Below are 26,626 nucleotides of genomic sequence, written 5' to 3' on the forward strand. Positions count from 1 at the left end.
TGGACCACTCTCCCAAACTGTCTAGATCCTTCTCCAGCCTTCCCACCTCCTCAGTACTACCTGCCTGACCACATATCTTCGTATCATCGGCAAACTTCGCTAGAATGCCCCCTGTCCCTTCATCCAGATCATTAATATATAACGTAAACAGCTGCGGCCCCAACACTGAACCCTGTGGTACACCGCTTGTCACCGGCTGCCATTCTGAAAAAGAACCTCTTATCCCAACTTTCTGCCTTCTGTCAGACAGTCAATCCATGCCAGTAGCTCACCTTGAACACCATGGGCCCTCACCTTACTCAGCAGCCTCCCGTGTGGCACCTAATCAAAGGCCTTTTGGAAGTCTAGATAGACCACATCCACTGGGTTTCCCTGGTCTAACTTACTTGTCACCTCTTCAAAAAATTCTAACAGGTTTGTCAGGCATGACCTCCCCTTACTAAATCCATGTTGACTTGTTCTAATCCGACCTGCTCTTCCAAGATTTAGAAACCTCATCCTTAATGATGGATTCTAGAATTTTACCAACAACCAAGGTTAGGCTAATTGGCCTATAATTTTCCTTCTTTTTGTCTTGATCCTTTCTTGAACAATGGGGTTACAACAGCGGTCTTCCAATCATCCGGGACTTTCCCTGACTCAAGTGACTTTTGAAAAGATCTCAACCAACGCCTCCGCTATTTCCTCAGCCACCTCCCTCAGAACTCTAGGATGTAGCCCATCGGGGCCAGGAGATTTGTCAATTTTAAGACCTTTTTAGCTTTTGTAGAACTATCTCTTTTGTAATGGCAACCATACTCAACTCAGCCCCCGACTCCCTTTAATTGTTGGGATATTAATCATGTCTTCACAATGTGAAGACTGACGCAAAGTACTTATTAAGTTCTCCAGCTATTTCCTTATCTCCCATCACTAGCCTTCCAGCATCAGTTTGAAGTGGCCCAATGTCTACTTTTGCCTGTCATTTGTTTCTTATGTATTGAAAGAAACTTTTACTATTAATATTACTGGCTAGCCTACCTTCATATTTGATCCTCTCCTTCCTTATTTCTTTTTGTTATCCTCTGTTTGTTTTTGTAGCCTTCCCAATCTTCTGATTTCCCAGTGCTCTTGGCCACTTTATAGGCTCTCTCTTTTTCTTTGATACACTTCCTGACTTCCTTTGTCAGCCATGGCTGTCTAATCCCTCCCCGGATAATCTTTCTTTTCTTGGGGATGAGCTTCTGTACAGTGTCCTCAATTATACCCACAAACTCCTGCCATTTTTGCTCTACTGTCTTCCCTGCTAGGCTCTGCTTCCAGTCGATTTTCGTCAGTTCCTCTCTCATGCCCTCGTAATTATCTTTGTTTAACTGTAACACCATTACATCCGATTTTGCCTTCTCTCTTTCAAACTGCAAACTGAACTCTACCATATTATGATCGCTGCTTCCTAAGTGTTCCCTTACTTTAAGATCTTTTATAAAGTCTGGTTCATTACATAGCACTAGGTCCAAAATAGCCTGCTCTCTTGTGGGCTCCATGACAAGCTATTCCAAAAAGCTATCCTGTAAGCATTCCAAGAATTCCCTTTCTTTGGATCCTCTGGCAACATTACTTACCCAGTCCACCTGCATTTTGAAGTCCTCCATGATCACCGTGACCTTGCCTTTCTGACATGCCTTTTCTATTTCCCGGTACATGTTGCGCCTCTGGTCCTGACCACTGTTAGGAGGTCTGTACATAACTCCCATTATGGTTTTTTTGCCTTTGTGGTTCCTCAATTCCACCCACACAGACTCCACATCATCTGACCCTATGTCATTCAGTGCCATAGATTTAATTTTGTTCTTAACTAACAAGGCATCCCTGCCCCCTCTGCCCACCTCCCTGTCTTTTCGCTAAGTTGTAAATCCTTGGATGTTTAACTGCCAGTCCTGACCCCCCTGTAATCATGTCTCTGTGATGCCTACCACATCATAATCATAATCAACGTTCTAATTTTTTTCACATCCAAACTGACAAATTATTGAGTCACACCACTTAATAGTATTTCTCAAAATATTTCTTGTTTTTAATTTCTTGAAAATCAACAAAGAGCTGATATAAAGAAAGTAGATGGGTGGAAAACTATTCTTGATATTTCAAGTTTGTCTCACCCTGTTTTTAACACTGATGTATCCCAGTCTCCTTGCCAGTAAATGGTGACGTTCTCCCATATTGATTTGCTTCAAAACAGATTGAGAGGAAAAGATCACTACCAGTGATCATGTAAAGTTACTTTTCATTTCTTCATTTGCTGATATATCTCTCCTTTCCTTGTATCTCCTATCTAAAGATCTATAACCTCTATGAAGCATGATGTAAATTAGTCTATGAAGACTCTACAGTTTAGCATGTTGGTACCGACCTGAGTCAAACCTTTCTTTTCTGCCAGTTGTCTGACTCATTTCTGAAATGATTATTCAATCGTGCTTCTTGTTACAAAGATTTTATGGAGCTAGGAAATTCTAGTTCTTCACGTTATACCACTTGTTCTCAGTTGGTAGCACATTGCTTCTCACTCAAGATTACAGGTTCCAGCCCACCCCAGAATTGGAGCGTAAAATGATTATTCAATCGTGCTTCTTGTTGCAAAGATTTTATGGAGCTAGGAAATTTCTAGTTCTTCACGTTATACCACTTGTTCTCAGTTGGTAGCACATTGCTTCTCACTCAAGGTTACAGGTTCCAACCCACCCCAGAATTGGAGCGTAAAATTCAGTGTTGATGATATTGTGCAGTACTTGAGGGAGTGCTGCATTGTCAGAGAAGCTGTGTTTCAAATGACATGTTAAAGTGAGCCTCTCATGTAGATATTTCTATAAGAGCGTGGGATTTATCCTCCGTGTACTGATCCTTATTTATCCCTCTGTTGATTTAAATAACAGATTATCATTATCATTATCCCTTGTTGTTTGTGGTCCCTTATTGTGTGAAAACTTCTTATAGCAGGAATTGGGCTTCAAGCTACTTAATTACCCAGAAACCATTTTGGAACATATGGGAGTTGTGAAAGAACTAAATGTTTCACAACAATTGTAGTTGATGCTCAAGAAACACTGAGGAGGGAATATTATGTGAATTGCTGTTTTAAGTGCAATTTGTTCAGTGAGCAATGTAGACAAGTTATTTTTACGTTGCTTGTGTAGCAGATCCATTAAATTGTTTACCTTTCAATCTATTGGACTGTAACTCTTGAGCACAAGGTTTCTCTTCCTTAGGGTGGTTAGAAGGGGAAATAATTGGGCAAGCTGACTGAGGCAAGTTATTCACCCCCTTCTTGCAGCATTCTCCTTAAATTCCAGTTGAGAATGTTAATGGGAAACCTTGATCTGCCAACAACTAAGGCACTTAAGTGGTCAATTCAAGGCCAATGAAGGGCTACAATCCGCAATTTTCTCAATTACTTCGGTGTTTCTGGCAAGGTCAAAAACTGGTTTGTTTCCTTATTGTAAACCAAGGCAAACAGCCTGCTTTGTTTGTGGGGGAATCTCCATTTTTCCCAGTTTGATGGGAATCAAAGGCACAGATGAGGGGCAAGGAGATGGTCGCTGAAAGCTGCCAACTGCCCACCTTATGCCCTCCCTGTGACCTACTGTGTATAATATTGCCACTGGATTCCCCCCGAGGAGTAGGCCTTGACTGCATTTCTTAGGACCCAGGAGCTGCCAGCCTTTAATTATCCTGCAGTTTTTGGTGACTGAAAGCATAAGATCTGTGATGGCCGAAAAAATGCATTTATGCTCGATCTGTCAGCTCCCAATGAGCTGACTGGCCTGCAATGAGGAAGGTTTTCCTTGGTGGGGTGGTGGTATGTTAGTTGCCGTCTAAGAAACCCACCAGCACACTTATTACAAGAAGGGAAAATTACATCCTAACTGTACAAAGTTGCATTTAGGTAGTGTTTTTATGACAGAATCACTAGACCAAAGTAGCCTGCTAAATGAATGATTGGATCTCACGAAAGAATAAGGGAGACATTAGAAAGATAATGGAAAGAAGTAGGTTCTGGGTGTGTTGATAAATGTGGACTGAAAGAATCCAAGGCAACAGGATTCTGGAAGACATGATAATGATGACTGAAATACACAAAATAAATGAGACCAGAATAAATGTTAACTTCAGAAAGTGTCTGCTTTGCATGCCTCACTTATGAATCTGTGGTTATAAAATCATATCAACGTGGCAGTTAGAAGCAGATTTTGGCTGGGTTTGTAGTGAAGATTTGGCAATGAATCATTTGCTTTGCTCATGCCAGATTTATAATCTGTATTCAATCGTTATCCAGGTTTGCTATAGATCGAGCATAATGACTTGGATGAGCAGAATATCAGGATAGAAATAAAAATTTGTGTAGAACTGTGAAATAATTGATGGATAGCTTTAAATAATTAAGCAGCATTCTCATTTTAAAATTAAGATTTGAACTGGCTTTAACTGTTTGGTTGTTGGGAGGTTTTCCCAGTACTGATTTAAGTTTCATTCTTGGGATTTTAGTAATATGGGAGAGAGTGCAGATGATCTACTCAACTTTCATCAATGTTCCTTTGAATTAAGCTCATAGTTTCAAAAGGATTGCCCTGGATTATGTTTGATTCTTGTGTTGCAGTGCCCACTCTCTGTTGATAATTAGTTTGCATTAACATGCCATTAGAAATTGTTAGGTATTCCAATTTAAAAAACTTGTGTTCAGCCATTTCTTAGTGTTGCACATTATTAGCACACATGCCTCCTCACAAGATCTCATACTAATCAAGCAAAACTGGAGGAGAGAAATGCTGAGTGTTGTTGGTCTATGTTTCCCATTCCTTCTCACAATCCAGTGACTCCCTGAAATATCATGTGTTGTGATTTGTTGATAAGGGCAGAATACAGTCAAACTATATCACCTCATTTCTGAAAGAATGGAGGCACATCTGCTCACTCATGAAAAATGAAAAAAGTCTTTCATGATTTATCTCTTAAATTTTACTAGTGTTTTTAAACAGTAGATTCATTCTCCAATTTGCCTTGTAGCAATGGAAAAAAACTACTTTTGAGCCTTGATAAATATAATCTCATTGCTGCTATACTTTTAATGAATCAACATTTGCTGTATATTGAATATCACTACCACGATGAAGTATTCCAGGGTGTACCTGGTACTCTGAATATTTGCAAGCCATTATTTAAAGTTACTTCCTTGCTTCTCCCTCCTCATGTATCAAACATTGATAACTATTTGCTTTCACTTAACGTTCTCTACCTGCACTATGATCTTTACCATCACTCTGTCTCTTTTGCTTTTCGATTTAATGTTTTAAATTATTAGTCTTTTATCCCAAACCTTGCAATTTTTGATTGAATCACAAAACTAATACCACAAAAATACTTAAGCGCTTTTCTTGCATTATTCCTTGGAGTCTGTATTCATTAATTTGATATCATCAGCAAATTCGACTGCCATTCATCTTGTACAAAAGCATCGACTGCTGGAGAAACTCAGCAGGTCTGAAAGCAGGAGAGAAAACAAATTTAACGTTTCAAGTTCAGTGACCCTTCTACAGAACATCTGCTTTCTCTCCATGGATGCTGCCAGACCAGCTGAGTTTTTCCTGCAATTTATATTTTTGTTACAGAATTCCACCATCTGCAGTTCTTTGTGTTATTTTAGTGCTATTCATCTTGGACTTGCACTCAGTCATTTTTGGAAATACAAACTGCCAAGATTCCCTGTACACATCCCGGAGCATAGGAGAAAGTGAGGACTGCAGATACTGGAGATCAGAGCTGAAAATGTGTTGCTGGAAAAGCGCAGCAGGTCAGGCAGCATCCAAGGAGCAGGAGAATCGACGTCTCGGGCATTCCTGAAGAAGGACTCATGCCCGAAACGTCAATTCTCCTGCTCCTTACATCCCGGAGTATGCCTAGATCCAGCCCTGCAGATTTGAAAAGCAGTTATTTTGTTTTCTATCTTCTAATCATCCTTGCAATCCCTGCAGATGCTGTCACATTTTTAACATTCATTCAAAAATTCTCATCTCACTGGTCACCCAATACTTCCTGAAAATTCACATCCACAATTCAGTTATATTCCATATTCAATGTGTTGAAAACCTATTGCGTCTCTTCAGTCAGAAACATAGAGACAGAGATGGAGAATTCCACTGGTGGTCAAACAGCAACCAAATGAGAATTCAAATATTATATATTTAGGCAATTCAGTTAGATCCAGTTATAGTCAGATAAGAAGAACAGATATTTCAGGGGTTGATTAGCCATCTTTATGGGTTAATTGGAATCTCGCTAAACTGACCATGTAACTTTACTTTCCTCATCAGAGTTTCCTTTCCAAGATGATGAGGTAACTGTAGAAACATTTGTGCTTGTCTTAGCATGAAGTGTCTTGATGTTTTCCTTTGTGCAGAGCTGGCTGGAGCTTGACAGCTTGTCTCCAGTCTCCAGTACCTTTGTGTCTGCTTTAGCTGGAATATCTATATAGTGCAGTGGTTCAGAAACACCTGGAAGTACAGTCATAAGATCACCCTCAGCTATTTTGAGTCTAACAACGTTGTGACATTTTGAAAGGAACAGAATTTAAACATTAACATATAGAAGGGAGTACAGTTTTCTTTGGGATTAAACTTGCCCTGTGACCATGACAGTGGCCTTAATTGTTTGTCATTTTAATTTTATCTCATGGACTGGAAGAGTTTTAGCATCTCAAAGTAAGACTGACTTATACCTACCTGCTGTTCATTTTCCCTTAAATTTGTGTAATAACTGCATCTCTTTAGTCCCTTAGGTTAGTTCCAGTTTCCAAAATCTCTTTGTTAACCATCTTCTATTTTTAATTTCATTAATGTTTTATTACTTCCACATTTCTCTGCAATATACTTAGTTATTTCTGCCATTTCCTCACACTGATGATGGTTTTTCCTGTTTAGCTGAACTTTATTTCTTAACTACTAAAACAGCTCTTGCTGATTCCTGTGTATTGACTATGACAATACTTGGCTTTAAGAGGTGTGTTTTGTCCTAGTTTTTTTTTATGAGAAGTTTTAAGGCAGAGGTAGAGAGCAGTCTACCAGAGCCACTAAAGTAGCAGTTTGTGAAGCCCTTTTATTTTACAAAGAAAAGTTGGAACAATAGAAGCAGCCTGGTGGACTCAACATCCCACAGAACCAGGATTTTTAGTTTTAGCTTTCAGCAGTTGCTGTTGGAGTCTTGAAGAAATAGCTTCCTTTTTTCCCCTCTCTCTCCGTTACCACCAAAAACTGGGGGTGCTCTTCCTGATATTGGAGTTGTATGTGAAACAATCTGTTTTCTGAATTTACCTTTTGCCCAGGGTGTGTTTTTGGGATGTTACTATATTGCAACAGTTAATTAGTAATAGTTACTGCATCTAATATTTTAAATTTTCTAATAGACTTAAGTTATTCCAATTCTTTCTTTCTTTTGTTCTATTTTAACTATAGTGGATGAATAAACTGTATTTTGCTTTAACTCCAGTTGTTTGACCAACTGAATTGCATCAGGTATGCAACACCTTACATGTACTTTTAAAATAAGAAAACGTTAATGTCTATCTTCTGAATATTTTGAGAGGATTTGATCTGGTCCATAACATGATCAGTAGTTGTTTTTAACCAAGGAAAGAACATTTAGGAGGAGGGGCACATTTTAGTTCTTTTACTGTTGTTTCAAATAATTAATTATATAAGCACTCACAAAGTTGAGGAAAGTACAAGCAGGGGCCAAGCGTCTTTGAATTTTTTTTTCTAATACTGATTAGAAGTCTGCTCTTACCCTTCTAATTATATTATGACTCCTTTAGGAGTAATGTGCAGAGTCTCAATTGCTTTGATGGTAGATGTCAAGAGTATTAGTAATGTTTTAAACTATATGTATGTTTCCATTTGTGAACTTTATGCTCAGTTTTTATTGGGATGAGAGTTGGAGGAAAGGATAAAGGACCAAAACTTCGGTTTTGTCAGAAATAATGTATAATAATGGTTTTGTTTTGAAAAGCACTAGGATTCAATCAAACTATTAGATCTCTCTGAAAGGATATGCGCTCTGACTCAAGGTGGATAGCATCAACTGGAACTTTTCTCATTCAACTATAAACCATTCTGTTATTTGTTTTGACTTTCTGCACATATTTTGTCATAGGAAAGGTCATCTCTGACTTCTGAGATATTTGTACAGGAGTGTTACAAAGAATCTGTAAGCTTAACATTTAAATCAAGCTATCTTTACAATTTGGAGGAGCCAGTGTTGATCTCGGTTGGACAAAGTTAAAAATCACTCAACATTAGATTATAGTCCAACAGGTTTATTTGGAAGCACTAGTTTTCAAAGCGCTGCTTCCACCTGATGAAGGAACAGCGCTTCAAAAGCTAGCATTTCCAAATAAACCCGTTGGACTATAACCTGGTGTTGGGTTACTTTTAACTTTATCTTTACAATGTACAGACCCAACACAGTTTTCTATTCTTGGAGAATTTTAGATGTCTTTTGGGTAGTACCACTTGTTTTTCATAAAGATACATTGTTATCACTCATTTTATTTCATAAGCCATTTTCTGAAGATACTGGAATCTAGTATGATGGGTGAAAGTGAAGACTGCAGATCTGGAGGTCAGAGTCAAGATTAGTGTGGTGCTGGAAAAGCACAGCAGGTCAGGCAGTATCCAAGGAGCAGGAAGATTGAAGTTTCGGGCAAAAGCCCTTCATCAGGAAAGATGAGTCCCTATGGGTGGATGGGTCCCTATGAAAACTCATACTTTTGTGTAGTATTGGATACTCCCAGTAAGTGGGAAGGCATCTCAAAATCTCCAATTGTACTGAAGTGTCCCCTCTATTCTGGTGCATGTTCCGCTAGGGTATTGCTTATGCTTCTGTGTAAGTATTCTGTTTGCTAATGGATTGAGGTTAGCTGTCTGCGTTGAGTTTCTGTTCCCAGTCTGCGGTTGACTGGTCAGGATGCAGATCCTCTCCACGATTCTGACCCCAGTTTTTGCTGTTTTGCCTTTCCTGTCCTTTGAGTCTAGTAAGTTTAAAAGCTCCTCTCCAACCATGTTCTCCTTCGTATTTATTCTAAAAGATTGCTGTGAATGACATTTACCTCTGTAGATCAGCAAATACTGTATCACCTGACACCAGTGGTGCCTTTATACATTTGAGTTTGGAAAATGCAGCCAGAAACAAAAGAGTAGATAAATTATAGTTTGCATTTGTTTTTGTACTAGACCTGTTGAAGAGACTGCAATGAATTAAATATCCTGTTCCTGTTCAATTTTTGATTTTGCAAATGTGTGCCCTATTATTTTAGCTGGTTGAAGTGCTAACCTGATTGGAATGGGAATGTCATATATGCGTAAAAATGCAAGAGAGATGTAGACACAAATATGAAGATTGGAATCTTGTTGCCTACAAGGATGGTAGAAGTGGAGATGATCAATGAGGAAAAATAAACTTCTGTTACTCCAAAGATATTGGGTAAGTTTGGGGCTGACAGGATCACTCCTGAGAGAACTAGCATTGGCTCAGAGGGCTGAATGGCCCACTTCTGTGTTAAAGTTACTCTGTGACTCTAAGTTGTATGCTATAATGTCATTAGGACCCTGGTGAAACTCCAACAGCTGATGAGTAGATGCTTTTCTGAGTCTCATAAGGAAAGGATGGGATTCTCTGAACTTTAGGTATGTGCATACACATACATGAACCCTGTGAAATAAATCTTTTTATTTGATTTTATTTATTGTAATATGTGTCTTGTTACAAAATACAGTGATTCTCTTAAACCACAGAAAAAAAACCCATAAGATTTAAAGGCAGAAAATTGAATAAAGTTTCCAGCTTTACAGTCCTTCTTGTTAAGTGCTCCGCCATGGGCCATGGGCCAAGGGCCAGGCACGAGGCCCCTATGCTGTGCCGCTGCCACTGGAACAGAGGTCACCATCTTCGGTGCCATCTCCTCTCCACCAATTACATCACGCATCCACCTTGGTACTCTAGGAATGTTGATTTGCCCATAGCAGATGCCTCCTGCTTGTTTTGCACGGATAGAGGCTGGCAGGATTCAACAGGGGCCCAGGAATCAATACAGCCCAAGCCTCAAACTGATGATGCTCACCAATGTCCACCTGCCAGACGCTTGCTCCACGTTAGACTCCACCTGACATACTTGAAACATACAATGTCAAGCATCCAGATATTAATCATCCAATTCCAACTTTCACAAACTCTTAATTATTTTATTACGTGTGACTTGCTTTAATAAATACACACTGGCATCTGATACGGGTTTGTTTTTTAGTTTCTTTTCACAATGACTTAACATTTGGAATTTTAATTCCAGAAGGATAGCATTTCTTGGGATGAACTTCTGTGTACTAAAATGAAAATGTTAGGTACCTTCCAGCTTTGTGTCAATCCAGTTCTCTCCATCACCAAACTGTTCTTGTGTTAATTGTAACATAGTTTGACTGCTTTAACCTAACGTATGACCTACATTGTATGATAACGGTAAAAATGAGACCCTGTCAGCAGGAATGTTCAGTAGCTATAAATGTGACATTTTATTTAAAAGAAATACATTTTTTTAAAAAGTGCTTCAATAAAACTGATTCAAAAATAAATGCCTGAAAATAAATGTTTGGATTACATAGAGTGCATGACACTGAAAGAGACCATTCAGGACAAACAGTTCAGACCCAGTTTAAGCTACTCTCACTTCTATATTTGTGAAGCATCCTCCTAAATGCATTCATACTATTCAATTCAATCACTCCCTATGTAACAACTTCCCCAATGTCACTAATCCTATATTGACGACCCCGATCACTCTTGCATGCACAAGATACGTTTACTCTTTATCAACTCGAGCAAAACTGTTCATAATTTTAAAGATCCCGATTAGGTCATGGCTCAAATCTTTTCTTTCCCAAGAACAAAGAAACCCAAGCTGTCAACCCTTTTCTGGTGTGTAATTCAAGTGTTATCCTTTAGATAATATGTTGGTTACATTTCTGCTTTCTGTTTATGAAAGGAAGTCCTTTTTTTCTGTCCAAAATACTCCGGTGTCAAACTTTTATCATCATCAATAGAACCTCCAGAAGTGCTGTGCTTCCTGATTTGAATTTGCCATGCATTTTGAAATCTAGGGAATAGACGGACATCCTCTCTCCCAGACGCTAAGTATTGTCATAAGCAGTTTGCTGCAACATTATAGCCGGAATCATCCTCTTGCACTATTTCCTCTGAAGGATGCACCCATATTTTGCTTTGCATTATCCCTGTAGCAATGTAAACATTAGGAAATCAGCATTGGGAACTTTCAGTGTGTAATTTCCTGCATGATCAGGACTACATTCCTATGGGTCATTTAATTCATTTTCTTAGGATTTGGTTCAATGCAGAAATATTTGATTTGATTAGTTTCAACATAGTCATCTCATTGGAAACTTTGTTTACTTCAGAACACAATAAATAGGAGCAGATGAGGCCATTCAGCCCCCCCCCCCCCCCCCCCCCCCCCCCCCCCCCAATTTTCAGCTCCAGCAAAGCTTAACCTCATGGGCAGTTCATTGGGTTTCAATTTGCTTATCAAATTAATTTTGGATTTGAGTCAATTCTTTGTCAGCAGCATCAATGTACTTTGATTCATGCATATCCTTCTATCTAACAATCACATTGCTGTTTATAACATTTTCAGAATAATGGAATGTGTACTTGTTTTGCTAATTTTTGAAACTATTCATTAACTCCGCAACATGAATCTCCAATAAATTTGTTCCTGTGATGTAGATGCTCTTAATTTTTCTTGCGTTTAGATGGTGATGAACTTACAATAAGGAATTAGGAACAAGAGTAGGCCATTCAGACTTTGGAATTTGCCCCACCACTCTTTGAGATCATGTCTGATTTGCCGCAGACCTCAGCTCCTTATTGCCTGCTCCTTATTGTCCTCAATTCCTTGGTAATTCAAATTCAACTACTTTCAGTGATCTAGCCTCCACGACTCTTTTTGGGTCGAGGATTCCTACCCATTGGGAGAAAGAATTCTTTTGTTTCATAGTTTTAAAGAAGTGTCCTCTAATTCTGTAACTAAGTCCACTAATTTAAGATTGCTGCACTTTTGCAAACATCTTCTCAATATCAGAATCTTGTATATTTCAATAGGATCACCCCTCATTATTTTAAATCTTAACAAATAAAGGCCTAACCTATTTGAATGTTTTCAATCCTTTTCATCCTAGAAATCAGCCTAGTGAGTTATTTTTGAACAGTTGTCAATGCCAGTATATGTTCCTTTTAAATAAGGAGTCCAAAACTGTACACAGTCCAGATGTGGACTCACCAATACCCTGTACATTTATAAGAAGATTTTCTTATTTTTAAATTTCAAACCACTGGCAATAAAGGCTAAAATTTTATTTGCCTTCTTAATTACCTGCTGCATCTGTGTGCTAACTTTGTGTTTCTTGTACAAAAACATCCAGATCCCTCTGTCCTGCAATTTTTGGAGTGTCTCTCATTTAAACTATAGCCTGCCTTTTGACTCATCCTACCAAAGTAGATGACCTCATATTTTTCTACATTAAACTCAGTCTGCCAAGTTTTTGCACGCACACAACCTACCTTAGTTATGTCATTATCATATCGTGACCTTCTTTAGTTGTATCATCACTAAATTTGGTAGGTTACACTCTGGCCCCTCCTCCCAATTATTAACAAACATTGTAAGTAATTGAGGTCCTGGGTCTGATCTTTTTGTGGAACTCCATTAGTTACATCTTTCCAACCTAAAAAAGACACGTTAATGCTGACTCTGTGTATGTAGTTAAAGTGGAATGACTGTTAAATTTATGTTTTCTGCCTCAGGAGCCATCTCTGCATTCTGCTTCTCCTGCCAAAAACCTCTTTCTGTCTCCAATACTTAGTGTTTCATGACTGTATTTAGAGCAGATTGCACTGCTTCAGTGGCTTAATTTACTAAATTTTCAATGAGGATGTTATGTTGCAGAAACTTTAGGGACCTGATTTTCAAAATTGGCATTATACTGTATTTCTCTTCCTCCAACAATCTTGATATACCAGCTGAGACTACAATCTATATATAAAGGGCTGCAACTATGCTAAGAATCCCTCTCCCACACTCCGTCTTTCAGCTCTGTTCACTTAACAGCCTGGCAATCTACATTTCAAACAGCTGTCATTTGGAACTGAGACAAGCTTCTGTAATGAGTTTCACCGTTGTGTTTGTCAGCAATAAGGCAGTCTAGTCTCAAACACAAGAGGGGAAAATCTGAAGACACATTGTAACTGTATTGAAGCTTCCACAGGAAAGCTTTAGAACAGAGTGAAGATGTCTCTGGGCAGCAACGCACCAGGTTACATTATGCATCAGCGTGATGTTCCCACTTCCTGGTCTTCAGGGAGATTGGCTGACTAACTGGTATTCCATAAAGCTTTTCATTACTCAGCACCAGATATAGAAATAAACTTGACACCTCACTGGAGTAGCAAGCTGGAAACCAGGCCCTACTATTTCCAGGTTTATCACAAAATTTAAAAGTTTTCATCAAAGTATGCAAAAATCCAAAATTTACCTGTGTTTTTAAGACCAAGCAGAGCATAGACCAATTTCTGTAATTAACAATAATTGCAATTTATGGCAAATATATAGATTTTAGCTACAGGTAAACAATTATGAATGATCAATCTATAACTCTACTAGTCAAATCTAAACCCCTCGAGAACTCCTCCATGCATATATACATGAGGACAGAAAAGCATTGGTATTATGGGTGGAGGGAAAGACTGGGAAGGCTAAACAGTGGTCCCTGTTCCCACGATTTGCTAAGATGAACCAATTGGCTTATCAGGACTTGCTTTTCCGCAACCCCTGTTTTCTCCAGAAATGTTTGCTATTTTGTTAGAGGTACAGAGCGATTGATTCACAGCTTATAAGTATCTGATTTATTGGTTAACAGCAACCCAGCTTGTAGCAACTAGTGAGGGAAAATAAACTGGCTTTCTTCAGGATTTAGGAAGGCCTTTGTCATTGCTCTGTGGACTTGCGAGCAGTTGTCAATCAGCTAATTGTTGCCAGTCAAATCCCCTATGTATAAATCCCTTGCGGCCAGTTCATTTGTAACAAAACTTGCCTCACTGGTGAAAGAAAGCAACACTGTAAACAGTACTTAGAATGATTCTTGCTAACCTGGTAAATCTAAGTGCATGATGGAGTTATTTAGCTGTGAGATGAAATTCTTTGATACAGGTGTGGATTCACGCATCTCAAACTTCTTCTATTTTTTCTATATCATTTATTATAATTAATGTGGCCTGAAGGAATGCCTGAGACCTAATGGAATGAGGTGATAGATATATTATTCACGGGTGAATCAAATGTGAAATGGTTATATAAATATGGGGAGCTAGTGGTGTGAGAGTTTTACAGTGTGTGGTTAACTGAAGTAAAGTTCTCACTAAAGGTGTGGACTTGGATTTCGTTTGTAATTACATATTAGATATATGCAAAGGATAGGGGGTAGTGGTGATTCCATTGAAGACATGCTTCTCGTGGGAACCAATGAAGATGTTAGCAAGACTGGGTTGAGAGGGATGCTATCCATTTGGACATATATGGCACCATTGGAACAGAACTCCACTTCAGACATGGGTTACTCATCTAGATCGCTATAATATAGTGATATTATGCTAATACCAGTGATTTCTTTGAGTATTATTTGGTAAATGTGTTGGAATGTCAAACGAGCATACGGACATGTTCTGGTTGTCGACATGTCAGTCTTGTGTCGTCAAAAAAGAAGGAATCCTTCACAGTGTATGTGTAAACCACAGTGAGCTGTGAAGACAAATCTTATCACATATAGAACATAGAACATTACAGCACAGTACAGGCTCTTCGACCCTCAATGTTGTGCTGACCTGTGAAGCCAATCTGAAGCCCATCTAACCTACGTTATTCCATTCTCATCCATTATGCCTATCTAATAACTATTTAAATGCCCTTAAAGTTGGCGAGTCTACTATTGCAACTAGGAGAAAGTGAGAACTGCAGATGCTAGAGATCAGAGCTTAAAAATGTGTTGCTGGAAAAGCGCAGCAGGTCAAGCAGCATCAAAGGAGAAGGAGAATCGACGTTTCTGGCATAAGCCCTTCTTCAGCCCTTAACACATTTTTAAGCTCAAGTCTACTATTGCTGCAGGCAGTGCGTTCAATGCCCACTACTACTCTGAATAAAGAAACTACCTCTGGCATCTATCTTATATGTATCACTCTTCAATTTAGAGATATGTTCCCTCATGAGGAAAAAGGTTCTCACTGTCCAACCTGTCTAACCCTCTGATTATCTTAATTTCTCAATTAAGTCACCTCTCAACCTTCTTTGCTCTCTAACAAAAACATCCTCATGTCCCTCAGCCTTTCCTTCTAAGACCTCCCCTCCATACAGGCAACATCCTAGTAAATCTCCTCTGAATGCTTTCTAAAGCTTCCACATCCTTCCTATAATGCGGTGATCAGAACTGCACACAATACTCCAAATGTGGCCACACCAGAGTTTTGTACTGCTGCAGCATGACCTCATGGTTCTGAAACTCGATCCAAAGCTATCAATAAAACCGGGGTGGCAAATTTCAAGAATCTATGTCCATGGACACGAGATCTCTCTGCTCATCTACACTACCAAGAATCTTACCATTAGCTTAGAACTCTGCATTCATGTTGCGCCTTCCAAAGTGAATCATCTCACTCTTTACTGCATTAAACTCCACTTGCCACCTCTCAGCCCAGCTCTGCAGCTTATCTATGTCCCTCTGTAACCTACAACATGCTTTGTCACTATCCACAACTCTCCCAACCTTAGTGTTATCCACAAATTTACTAACCCATCTTCTATGCCCTCATCCAGGTCATTTATAGAAATGACAAATAGCAGTGGACCCAAAACAGATCCTTGTGGTACACCACTAGTAACTGAACTCCAGGATGAATATTTCCCATCAATGACCACCCTCTGTGATCTTTCAGCTAGCCAATTTCTGATCCAAACTGCTAAATCAACCTCAATCCTATTTCTCCATGTTTTGTGCAATAGCCTACTGTGGGGAACCTTATCAAATGCCTTACTGAAATCCATATACACCACATCAACCGGTTTACCCTTATCCACCTGTTTGGTCACCTTCTCAAAGATATACTCCGAGGCCAATTACCACCCTAGTAGAAGTCCAACAAGTGAGTTAAAAGCTGTGCATAGTTTGAAATTTGTGAGCATTGTTGGCTTCAGAATGGCTCTTGTATATTTGTACATGCAACTTATTTGAGTCTGTCAAGATTTCTGTTTTGTTGCAAGTTCCTGTTGTACAGGTTTTACTATAATAGCTTTGATGTGTAAAGTAACACCTTTCTATCCAGTAAAATTGATCTGGATCAAAGCAGATTGTATTTCTGCACTCCAATCCAGAGTCAAAATGAGTTCTTCTTCGACATGTAGTGATTTCAAAACGTATTAATACAGCAATGCACAGCCACTTTAGAATATGGTTGCATTTATAGTGTGCCTCTAGCCTCTACAAAGTGTGGTACTGACCAAAAGCATTGTTTTTGAACTCCTATTGATTGAATGTATAAATTGGGAACTCTTGATAGGCTCCTTTGGAGAATGATGCTTACAGCTGATCTTGCTGCCTTCCAAGCACAGTATTGTGCTTTTCTAAGGAAACTGTTTTTAGTACTCCACATAATAAACCTGCAGGGGTATTACATTGGCACTTGTGGCATTGGCAAGTTGTGAAAATCTAATTATTGGTTTAATAGTAATAATGATTGGATTTGCTTGGCACCAAAATCAGACTTGAACTCAAACAATTAAAGTAACATTCACATGTTGTGCTTCACTGAAGAAGCAATGTACTTTCTCCTCCACAAGTTGATAACACATATCCAAATAGAGAACGTTTGTAGGTAACTTAATCAAAGGTGAAATACATTTTAAGCAGGGATGCCAATGATTTTTGATTTACATTTAAATCATCATTTCATGTTCAAAGATTTCAGAATTTAATTATACACCTTAAAGAAAGCCAGATGATCAGATATGATCTTTCTTATGACAATCAAACATAGAATGCAAATTCTCATATAATAAACATTAAGAAAAACTGCAGATTCTGAAAATCTGAAACTAAAACAGAATACTGGAGAGACACAGTCAGTGGACTAGAAATATTAGCTCTGGTTTTCTGTACAGATGCTGCCAGACCTGCAGTGTTTCTTTCGCGCTCTGTGTTTTGCTTTTGATACAAATTCTGATGGTTACCATGGTTCCACTCCAGTGTAAGGAAAGTAAAGCAGATTTACTGAATTAATACATGACACGACTGACTCAAGATTTAAAAAAAAACACATACTTATACTGAAAAAAAGCAAACCTTAGCAATGTAATTAATGTAATAATGTTTTACCTGTTGCTTTACAGAACTTGCTTATGGTGTAAGGAACGTGTTCTTTCCAATTGTAAACCTCTTCTTTTATGATGTAAATAACTGGAAGACCATGAATTTTTAAATTATAGCTCTCTCAAGAGATTTGTAACATTTGAGCAAAAATCTTTCTCTTGCTCCTCTCCCTAACTTAACATGATTATAAAAGATATATTCATCTTCTTATACCACATTACATTGTACTTGGTATAGGAATCCAGGGACTAGATTCCTCCACCATCAAATCTCCAATGGCCAGCAGCTGAATGGGTGGCCATTAACTGTGGCCATTGGCCCATCTAGCTGAATATCTAAAATTAACAGCACACCTCATTGAAATTCCTATATTTTGCGTAAAGCGTTGCACTTCTTAGTGATGCACAAAAATCATTTCAGTCTAGACAACATTGCTGGCATGGCATTACTTTTAAAACAGATTAGACCAATAAATCAAAAGCGGGAACAGCAATATAGCGGGCATTTTGGTTTCGCCAACACAGATGTTCAGCAGTGGCCACTGGTAAATGTGCTGAGGAGTTGACACTGTTCCGCTGGAGCAGAATGGAAGCAGGTTCATGCTACGTGATGCTTTCATACATGTCTGCACTCGGGCCCAGAGGAACAGGACAGTGTAAGGTTTAAGGTCCAAACCAATTGACAGACCTAAACAACAAATACACTTTGGTACTTCTAATGTAGCAGGAGGGTTTCTTTTGGCTACCTTCAGTGGCAATTTTTTCCAGCATTGTCTATTTTTCTGTTTGTTTTCAATTCTTGTTTTTAATATTGTTCTAAGAAAGGAATGGAATATTGTCTTGATTGAAAAATAGTAAAAGGTAGATTTAAACCGAAGAAATATTGATTGTTTTATGAGAGTTGATGGTTTTTATTTATAGTGTCATAGAGACGTACAACACGGAAACGGATCCTTTGGGTCCAACTTGTCCATGCCTGCAAGATATCCTCAATAAATCTAGTCCCATTTGCCAGCCTTTGGTCCATACCTCTTCAAACTCTGCCTATTCATCCAGATGCCTTTTAAATGTTGTAATTCTACCAGCCTCTTCCACTTCCTCTGGCAACTCATTCCATACAGGCACTACCCTCTGTGTGAAAAGGTTGCCTCTTAGGTCCCTTTTAAACCTTTCCCCTCTCACCTTCAACCTATTGCCTCTAGTTTTAGACTCCCCTACCGTGAGGAAAAGACTTAGTCTATTTACTCAATCTGTGCCCCTCCATGATTTTATAAACATCTATAAGATCACCCCTCAGCCTCTGATGCTCCATCCTATTCACAAAGAAGGAAAAAAATACAGAGAGTTGATTTCTTGGTCTTGGGAATTGCAATAATCTGGTTGTTCATAAATCCAGATGAATGAGGTAAGATGTATTGGAAGGGGATTTAAATCTCTGAGATGGCAGATGGACGATCTAAAATTGGATGCAACGCCATGGGCTCTGTTCACAACACGTGCTTGTCTGCCCCAACCCACCCACAAATTTACTTGTAGTAGGGACGCATTCTGTAACTCTGAGAGAGATCATGTTGGTTTGTCTTTGTGTGTTATTAGAATCAGCCAGGTCCAACTTATTTTCAAGTACCAATGATCTGGCTTTCTGGACTAAACTCTACCTGAATTAGCTGACTAAACCAAAGAATTTGGTAGCACCAAAGGGTAGTATTCAACTCCTTGTGATCATACTGATATTTCATTACATTGGTTGGAAACTAATTCCACTGCCCTTTTACCTTGCACATAGTATGGTATTATCATCATCTTCAAATGTTTTCCTCATTTAAATGAGGCCATTTTTTGTGCCACAACCACACCTTACAGGCAAAGTACACAATGCTCCAAAGACCATTAATAAAAAGAAATTAGCCTATCTCAAAATAATTTACACAAAATAAATGAACATTTTACACAAAAATCAAAAGAAAATGAATGCTAGTAACTTCACTAATAAGCCAGTTACATTAAAGATAATAACAGCACAAAAAACACTGTTGCTTATACCTTAAAGCAAACTTCTTCATTGAAACTTTTTCTACATCCATTTGACCTACACCCACAATTTTTAAGTAGTTGATCCCTTATCACTGACCTTTCCAACTTGAAAATATTACTTTTTCCAATTGCCTATAAAAACCCTTCAGTCATGAAAAAACAATTTAATAAAAATTCCGTCTTCTCCACTCTCATTGAAAAGTCACATATCTCAATTCTTTCTTTATAATCTATAGTTTCTATTCCTAGAACTGTGCTGATGCTTCTTCATTGCAGATATTTCCTAATCAACCTCATCAGAGATGTTATTATTACATACCTCTGGTACAGATGGAACTTTAATCCAGGCCTGATTATATGCTTTTCTTGGATTTAATCACATTTTAATTTATATTATTAGGGTCATGTAAAAATGTTATATTTTTTATCCAGCCAAACTGTCCTGAGAAAGTATTGGTGAGCCACCTTCTAGAACCAGTACGTTTCTGGATGGTAGTGCATTGCAAGAAATTTCAGAATATTGATCTCGTGGATGTAGAAACATGGCATTATATCGTTTGAAATGTATCTATATTTTGCACATGTACATAATTTCCAAAGTCAAGATACTGTGTGTTTTGAAGGAGACTGATGGTTTTCCCACACCGTTGCTGTTTTTGTCCTTCTTAGTGGCAAAGGTTGTAGTGAAGCAAAATATCTTTGATGTAATCAGCATCATTGCTGACAGATTCATATGTTTTCTGCTCCTTGTTGAACTCTGTCATCTTAAATTTATAAGGTAAAAACAATGACTGCAGATGCTGGAAACCAGATTCTGGATCAATGGTGCTGGAAAAGCACAGCAATTCAGGCAGCATCCGAGGAGCTTCAGCAAAATCGACGTTTCTGGCAGAAGCCCTTCATCAGGAAAGGCTTTTGCCCGAAACGTCGATTTTGCTGAAGCTCCTCGGATGCTGCCTGAACTGCTGTGCTCTTCCAGCACCATTGATCCAGGACCATCTTAAATTTATATCTAATCAGAATCTTAGTACAGTACAAGAAATCTTGATAATATGCAAAAACATTTGCCTTTCCAATTTATGTTTAAGTCCAGCACAATTGCAGAGGCTGTATTTACCATAAATCCTGGATTTGTTTGTACACATCATGTCTGAGGCCTTTTTCTTAAATTGGTGCACTTTCCATTTACAGTTTTAATGTAAAAGGTAAAAATAGACCTGCTTACTCGACTAGCATCATGGAAGTTTGATCACTAGTATTTTTGACCGAGTGTGAACTAGAATTCTCTCCAGGTTGGCAAAAGACTCTATCAAGAAAAGCCAAAAGAATGTTGTTGTACATTTTAGTCATGGAAGTGTAACACTTCAACACTAAAGCTGTTTTTGTTACGTTAACTACTTGATTGTTGACAAACTCATTATTTGAAGTTTTCCAAGATGCCTCTTAAATGTTGCTGTTGTATCTACTTCTACCACCTCCTCCTCTGGCAGCAAATTCCAGGCACTTACTACCCTCTGTGTAAAATAACCTGCCTCTCACTTTGCTTTTGCCTTTTTTTGTTGTTGGAATCTGTAAGATGGATGCTACCTGTCCTTCACCATCAAGGTCAATGAGCAACTCATTTTAGATAACGAATAGTCTGGCTTTCTGGATGGAAATTAATTTGAATCAGTTTACTTAATCACAGACTTTGATTGCATAGAAGATTGCCCTTTGGTGAATGTGTCAAACTGAGTGTCCAAAACTAATCCCATTGTCCTTCACCTTCTGTATCATCACCATTTTTCTTCTGGAGTTATAGTAATAAAAAGTGGGATATGGTATTAAAAACACATTGTATATAACTGCTTGATTCTTCATATCATCAGTTTGATGCCATCTTCAATAGAGGATGAATACAAGGTTTCCTGTGACAACAAAATCACTCAAAAGCCCTGACGTAAATGGACACAAAACTGTTAAATCTGTCATTATTCCATAGTTTTCATTGGCACCTTCCAGAAAATGGGAAATTGTAATGGCAGTAGTGGTAAAACATTACAGTACTTCACAGTGTGTGGCACTCTATAAACCTTTGTTTTACAGGCCAGCAATGAAATCAATGGAACTAAACTTTTGTTTTTAAAACAAGAATGTACTACAAGCAGCAATATGTTTATCTGTATAATGAGCAACTGAAAAATAGGTTGATGTTTATTGAGGAGTAGTGTGAAACTATCAGTAATAAGTGCTCACAGAAGCATTTCTGAGTAAGTACAATCAAACGTGAACACCAACAAGCATTAAGTTGAAGAGATGAAGTTAAAATCACCTTAGTTCCAGGTACCAGAAGATTGCTGTCTCATTAGAGAGAGAGAGAGAGAGAGATGACTGGTGGTGGGCTAATCTGAGGATCACCATGCCTCAGGAGGGGAGGAGCTTGAGAAGGTAGGACCTTCATCATAACCTCAGCTGGTGCAGGAGTTGAACCTGTGCTGTTGGCATCACTTTGTATCACACAAACTAATTGTTCAGCCAGCTGAGCTAACACACACTGGTAAAGTCTGGAACACAGACCAGAGACAATAAGGTGTGCATATTGGACGGCCAACTGGAGTTGCAGGACTGAAAGGAAATTAATTGTTCAAAGCAAAATTTTTGAAGATTTAAGAGTTGTTTCCAAATGCTTTTATGATCTTCCAAACTTATTGTTCAGGAATTAATTGAATCGCAATTTATTTCTGGCATTGAAAACTCTTAAACTTCAACCTTCATCAGTATGCTTGATTTAAATAATTGTATTTTGTACCCTAGTAGTGTCTGGCTTAATGGCCTATCTGTTTATTTGGATTTTGATCAATTTTTAAAAATGTATCTGTAAATGTATGTATCACCTGCATCATCATATGCTGGCAACTTAACTGCAGCCACTAATTTATATATAATATACAGATAAATAATGCATTACAGTGCTATGTCCTGTTTAAGTTAAAATTTTCTTCTAGTTGTATTATTTCTATTTTCCTTCAGTGCTAGAAAGTGTGCTTCCTTACGTTGATGAAGATCAAGAGGAAGGCGAAGTATTTGATTTTGACAGTGATGAGATACCAGAAGCAGACAGAGATCCCAGCTCCGCCCCTATGCCTGTGGTTATGAATGAGGTGGAACACTGCACCACACAAAACTCAACACAGGATAATGTAACTTTGGATACATGTAGTGAGAACCATGGATATTACGAAATATCAGAAACGAATAACTTGCCCCCACGTGGAAAGGATTTAGATGCCGACCCTAAAGCAGTGGCACAAGGTATTAGTAGTACAGATGAGTTATGTACAGAGGAACCTTGATTATCTGAAGGCCACAGGTGTGGAATGTTTCATTCGGTTAATCAAATGCTGGATAACATTGTTTAGCCAGGCATCGGGACCTTGTGATCTTGCTGGATAATTCAAAATTCAGATAATTGAATTCCGGATAATCGAGGTTCCTCTGTAAATCACAGATCTTAACAATGATTTGTTTATGTCAAAATATGCTACAATTGTTTAAAGGTTTAGTTAGACTTTGTTATGACTCACTGGAATAGTACACCGTAAATTGAGCACTGCTTTCCTGAAGCTGTACCAAATGTAAAAGTAATTTACACCCTTCTATGTACCGGATTGGTATTGAAGGCTGCCCTAGATTTACTTCACTTTGTTAGGGCGTGCTGACAACCGTGACAAGCTCCCAGCATTGAATCTGTGCAGCATGTCAAGACAGAGGTAAGAGGAGTATGTTCCCTGCCAAGTCATTCACTATCCTGACTTGGAAATATGTTCTTCATTGTCTCTGGGTCAAAATCTTGGAATTCCCTCCCTGAGGACATTGGGGTCAACCTACAGCATGTATGTCACATCAGTTCAAGAGGATAGTTCACCACCATCATCTTCTCAAGAACAACTAGAGACAAGCAATAAATGCTGGGTATAAAAGTGAATAAAAGACAAGTCTAGCTGAGGGAGTAATGTGAAAAAAGTTGAAGCATTGTAATGTAGGAATCTGTATGGGGATCTAGGGCTCAGTGATTGAGAGTGCTATGAAAGCTAATACACAGCCTGGAGATGCAGAATAGTCCAGTTCATAAGCTGGGCGCGTGTCCCTGACCACTCAATGTCCTTGCAGTAATATTAGAATGATAATTGCCAGTATAGAAGTGTTCTGTATTTAGACCGGAGATGGCTAATGAGGGTCCTTAGAGGTTGGCATATATTGCTTGACAATGTCAATGGATTTGGGGTGATTGTGGCCTGTTCCCATTGAAGACACCATGAGATATTAGTTTCCAATATCCAACATGGAGGTCTTTTAGAGCAAGCAGCAGATTGCAAGAATTTTAATTAAGAGGAAAATTTAGTAGAAAATAACTTTATGGACTCAAAATGAGCTGAGTTAATAGATGATAAAAACACATTTTTAAAAATGTGATTGCCTTTGCAGAAAATGGTACTGCTGCCAATTTGCTACATACATCAACACAAGCCACAGCACTTGCAAAAGTGAATCCATATTCGGTTATAGATATCACACCACTCCAGGAAGACGATCAAGTTGAATCATCAGGAGCAGAACAAAGCCTCCAGGACAATAATGCAACAGGTTATGCACTACCCGCTGGATATTGTGTTCCAGTTCCCTGCGGATATGCTGTACCATCTAATGTACCATTGTTGGTTCCGACATATTCAGCCCCTGTTACTTTAATAAGAAATGTTTCTGTCGATGAGGAAGGTGAGGACCCTGCATTGTAAAAATGGAAATTGGCAATAAGATTCATTAACTGTAAATAGTTTTTTTTTGCATATGTTTTCTTGAAGGACTAAGCTATTTTTAGAAAGAGCATTAGTCATTGTTTTCACTTAGTCTGCCCAACTTCTTTTTCGGCTCAACCAACTAACTCACCAGATCCCTTATCCTCTCGTCACTGTAGTTATTTTCTGAAACCATATACAAAGATATTTAAAGGTGAAGTCAGATAACTTGGAATATTTGGAAATCATTCAGTTGAATGTGATTTGTGAGAGTAAATCTCCATAGCAATCATATGAATCTCTCAATCTTAACACCAACTCCCTTAGAATCAGTGTATGATGTTTTGGCTTCTTCAGATTATTTTTATATATTCTGACACATGTATATCATATCTCAATATAAATGATTTGTATGGGGAGGAAGGGAAAGAAGGAAGGAGAAAATGCGAGGAAAAACTCTTCTGAAAAGATGCAAATTTGTTAGAAGTGGTAATCTTATTTATCCTGAGTCCAAATATTTGAAGCTATTCAGAATCTCACTTTAGCAGTACCAGATTGAAGATTTAAAAAAAAAATAATGTTATGATGTCCTGTATGTTCACAGCACCATTTACAAGTGAGGATGTTGATGCTAGAGTTATTCAGTCAAACAGTCAGCCAATTGGGTAAGTTTACCTCCATTTTAGATTAATGTTCAAATAATTCTGAACTACTGCAGTTTTAAAAGGGACAATTTTGTTTTTTTTTAAAAGCTCCTCATTGTCTCGCTGCTTGACCCCAGAATTGTTCAGGCTATATTCCAGGCACTGTTGTACTATCTTGGAGCCAATGGTTTTCAGTCTTTCGAAAGTTAATTATTATTCAGGCTGGAGATTGGAACCATTATTTTGATTGTGTAAAGATCTGTTCGAACATTCTAGTTCTAGTGTGCTGTGTCCCTGCACACATTTGTTTACATGATCCAATGCCTCAATATTAAAATTCTCATCCTTCTTTTCCTATTGCCCAATGTTCTAGCCCCTCCCCATTTCTCCTTGCCGTGCATTCCAAATCCTAACAACTCTTGGTAAAGAAATTTCTCCTCAGCGCACTCCTAGCTATCTTGCTAATAGTCTTGAAGTTGCGATGTCCTAAGTTACTGACATATCAACTAGTGGGAACAGAACATTCTTCTTTACCCAGTCAAAATTGTTCAAAATTTTAATATCTCAGTAAGGTCACCTCTTAAGGTCTGCTCCAAGGAGAAATTGCTGAATTTCTACTGTCTTTTCTTGTATTTGAAATTCCTCAATCCCGGTATCATTCTCGTAATCTCCTTTGCACTCTCTCCAGGTCTTTAACATCCTTCCTTAAATAGCATGCCCAGAAACAAACACAATACTCCAAATGTGGCTTGACCAATGATTTGTAGAGGTGTTGCATGACGTCCTTGATTTTATACTCTATGCCATTATTTGTAAACCAAAGGTACCTGATAAGTTTCATAACAACCGTTTCAAATTGCCTGACCACCTTGAGAGAATTATGCACATGAATCCTGAGGTCCCTCTCCTCCTATACTCCCCTCACATTGTACCATTGAGCCTGTATTGTCTCTTCCTGTTCCTTCTACCAAAATGCATTACATCATGTTTCTCTGCATTGAAATTCACCTGCCAGGTATCTATCCATTTGGAGAGCTTGTCATCCCTGTGAAATCACTCAGCATCATCCTCACAATTCACTATTCTTCATAGCTCAATATCATCTGCAAATTTTGGAATTTTGTCCTCGATGTCCATCTCCAAATTGTTTACCCATAAATCAGTAAAAGCAAGGGCTGAACACAACTTTCAACTTGTCTCCAGTCTGAGAAATGCCCATCTATATCCACCCTCTGTTTCCTATCCTTTGGCCAACTTTTAATCAATGCTGCCAACAGCCCATCAATTCCAAACTTTAGTCTGTTAACTAACTTGGCGTGTTGCACTATATTACTTGCACTTGGCGCTTTCTGAAAGTTCTAATATACAATGTCCTCAGTACTATGCTCATCCACTGCCTGGGTCATCTTGTTGAAGAACTCAATTCAGTTTGTCAGACATGATCTGTCCTTGGCACAAAATGTTAACTGTCTAGTGTTAACTTTTTTTCTCTAAGGAAATATTTATTTTCTCCTGTATCATGACCTTTATCAGTTTTCATGCTATTGATGTCAAGCTGACCTTAAGTGGAAGATCAGAAGCTGGATTTGTAACAACTCTGCTTTTTGAACTTCTTGCAGGTTGGAAATACTTATGCAGAGTAACAAATTGAAATGATCAGAAATGTTGGATAGCTG

General features: G+C 38.4%; 1 protein-coding gene across 6 annotated transcripts in view; it reads left to right on the top strand.

The window, feature by feature from the left end:
• arhgef10 (Rho guanine nucleotide exchange factor (GEF) 10) overlaps nucleotides 1–26,626 on the top strand; it is a 281,643-nt gene that overhangs the window by 62,524 nt on the left and 192,493 nt on the right. For 5 of the 6 annotated variants that reach the window (XM_043679127.1, XM_043679118.1, XM_043679155.1 and 2 more), the window contains 3 exons: nucleotides 22,541–22,822; nucleotides 23,996–24,286; nucleotides 24,911–24,971. In XM_043679127.1, the coding sequence (XP_043535062.1) occupies nucleotides 22,541–22,822; nucleotides 23,996–24,286; nucleotides 24,911–24,971 (634 nt within the window). The remainder of the gene's footprint in view (nucleotides 1–22,540; nucleotides 22,823–23,995; nucleotides 24,287–24,910; nucleotides 24,972–26,626) is intronic. The other variant, XM_043679163.1, reaches the window with a different exon arrangement.

This window comes from Chiloscyllium plagiosum, chromosome 3 (genome assembly GCF_004010195.1).
Source record: "Chiloscyllium plagiosum isolate BGI_BamShark_2017 chromosome 3, ASM401019v2, whole genome shotgun sequence".
Classification (NCBI taxonomy): Eukaryota; Metazoa; Chordata; class Chondrichthyes; order Orectolobiformes; family Hemiscylliidae; genus Chiloscyllium; species Chiloscyllium plagiosum.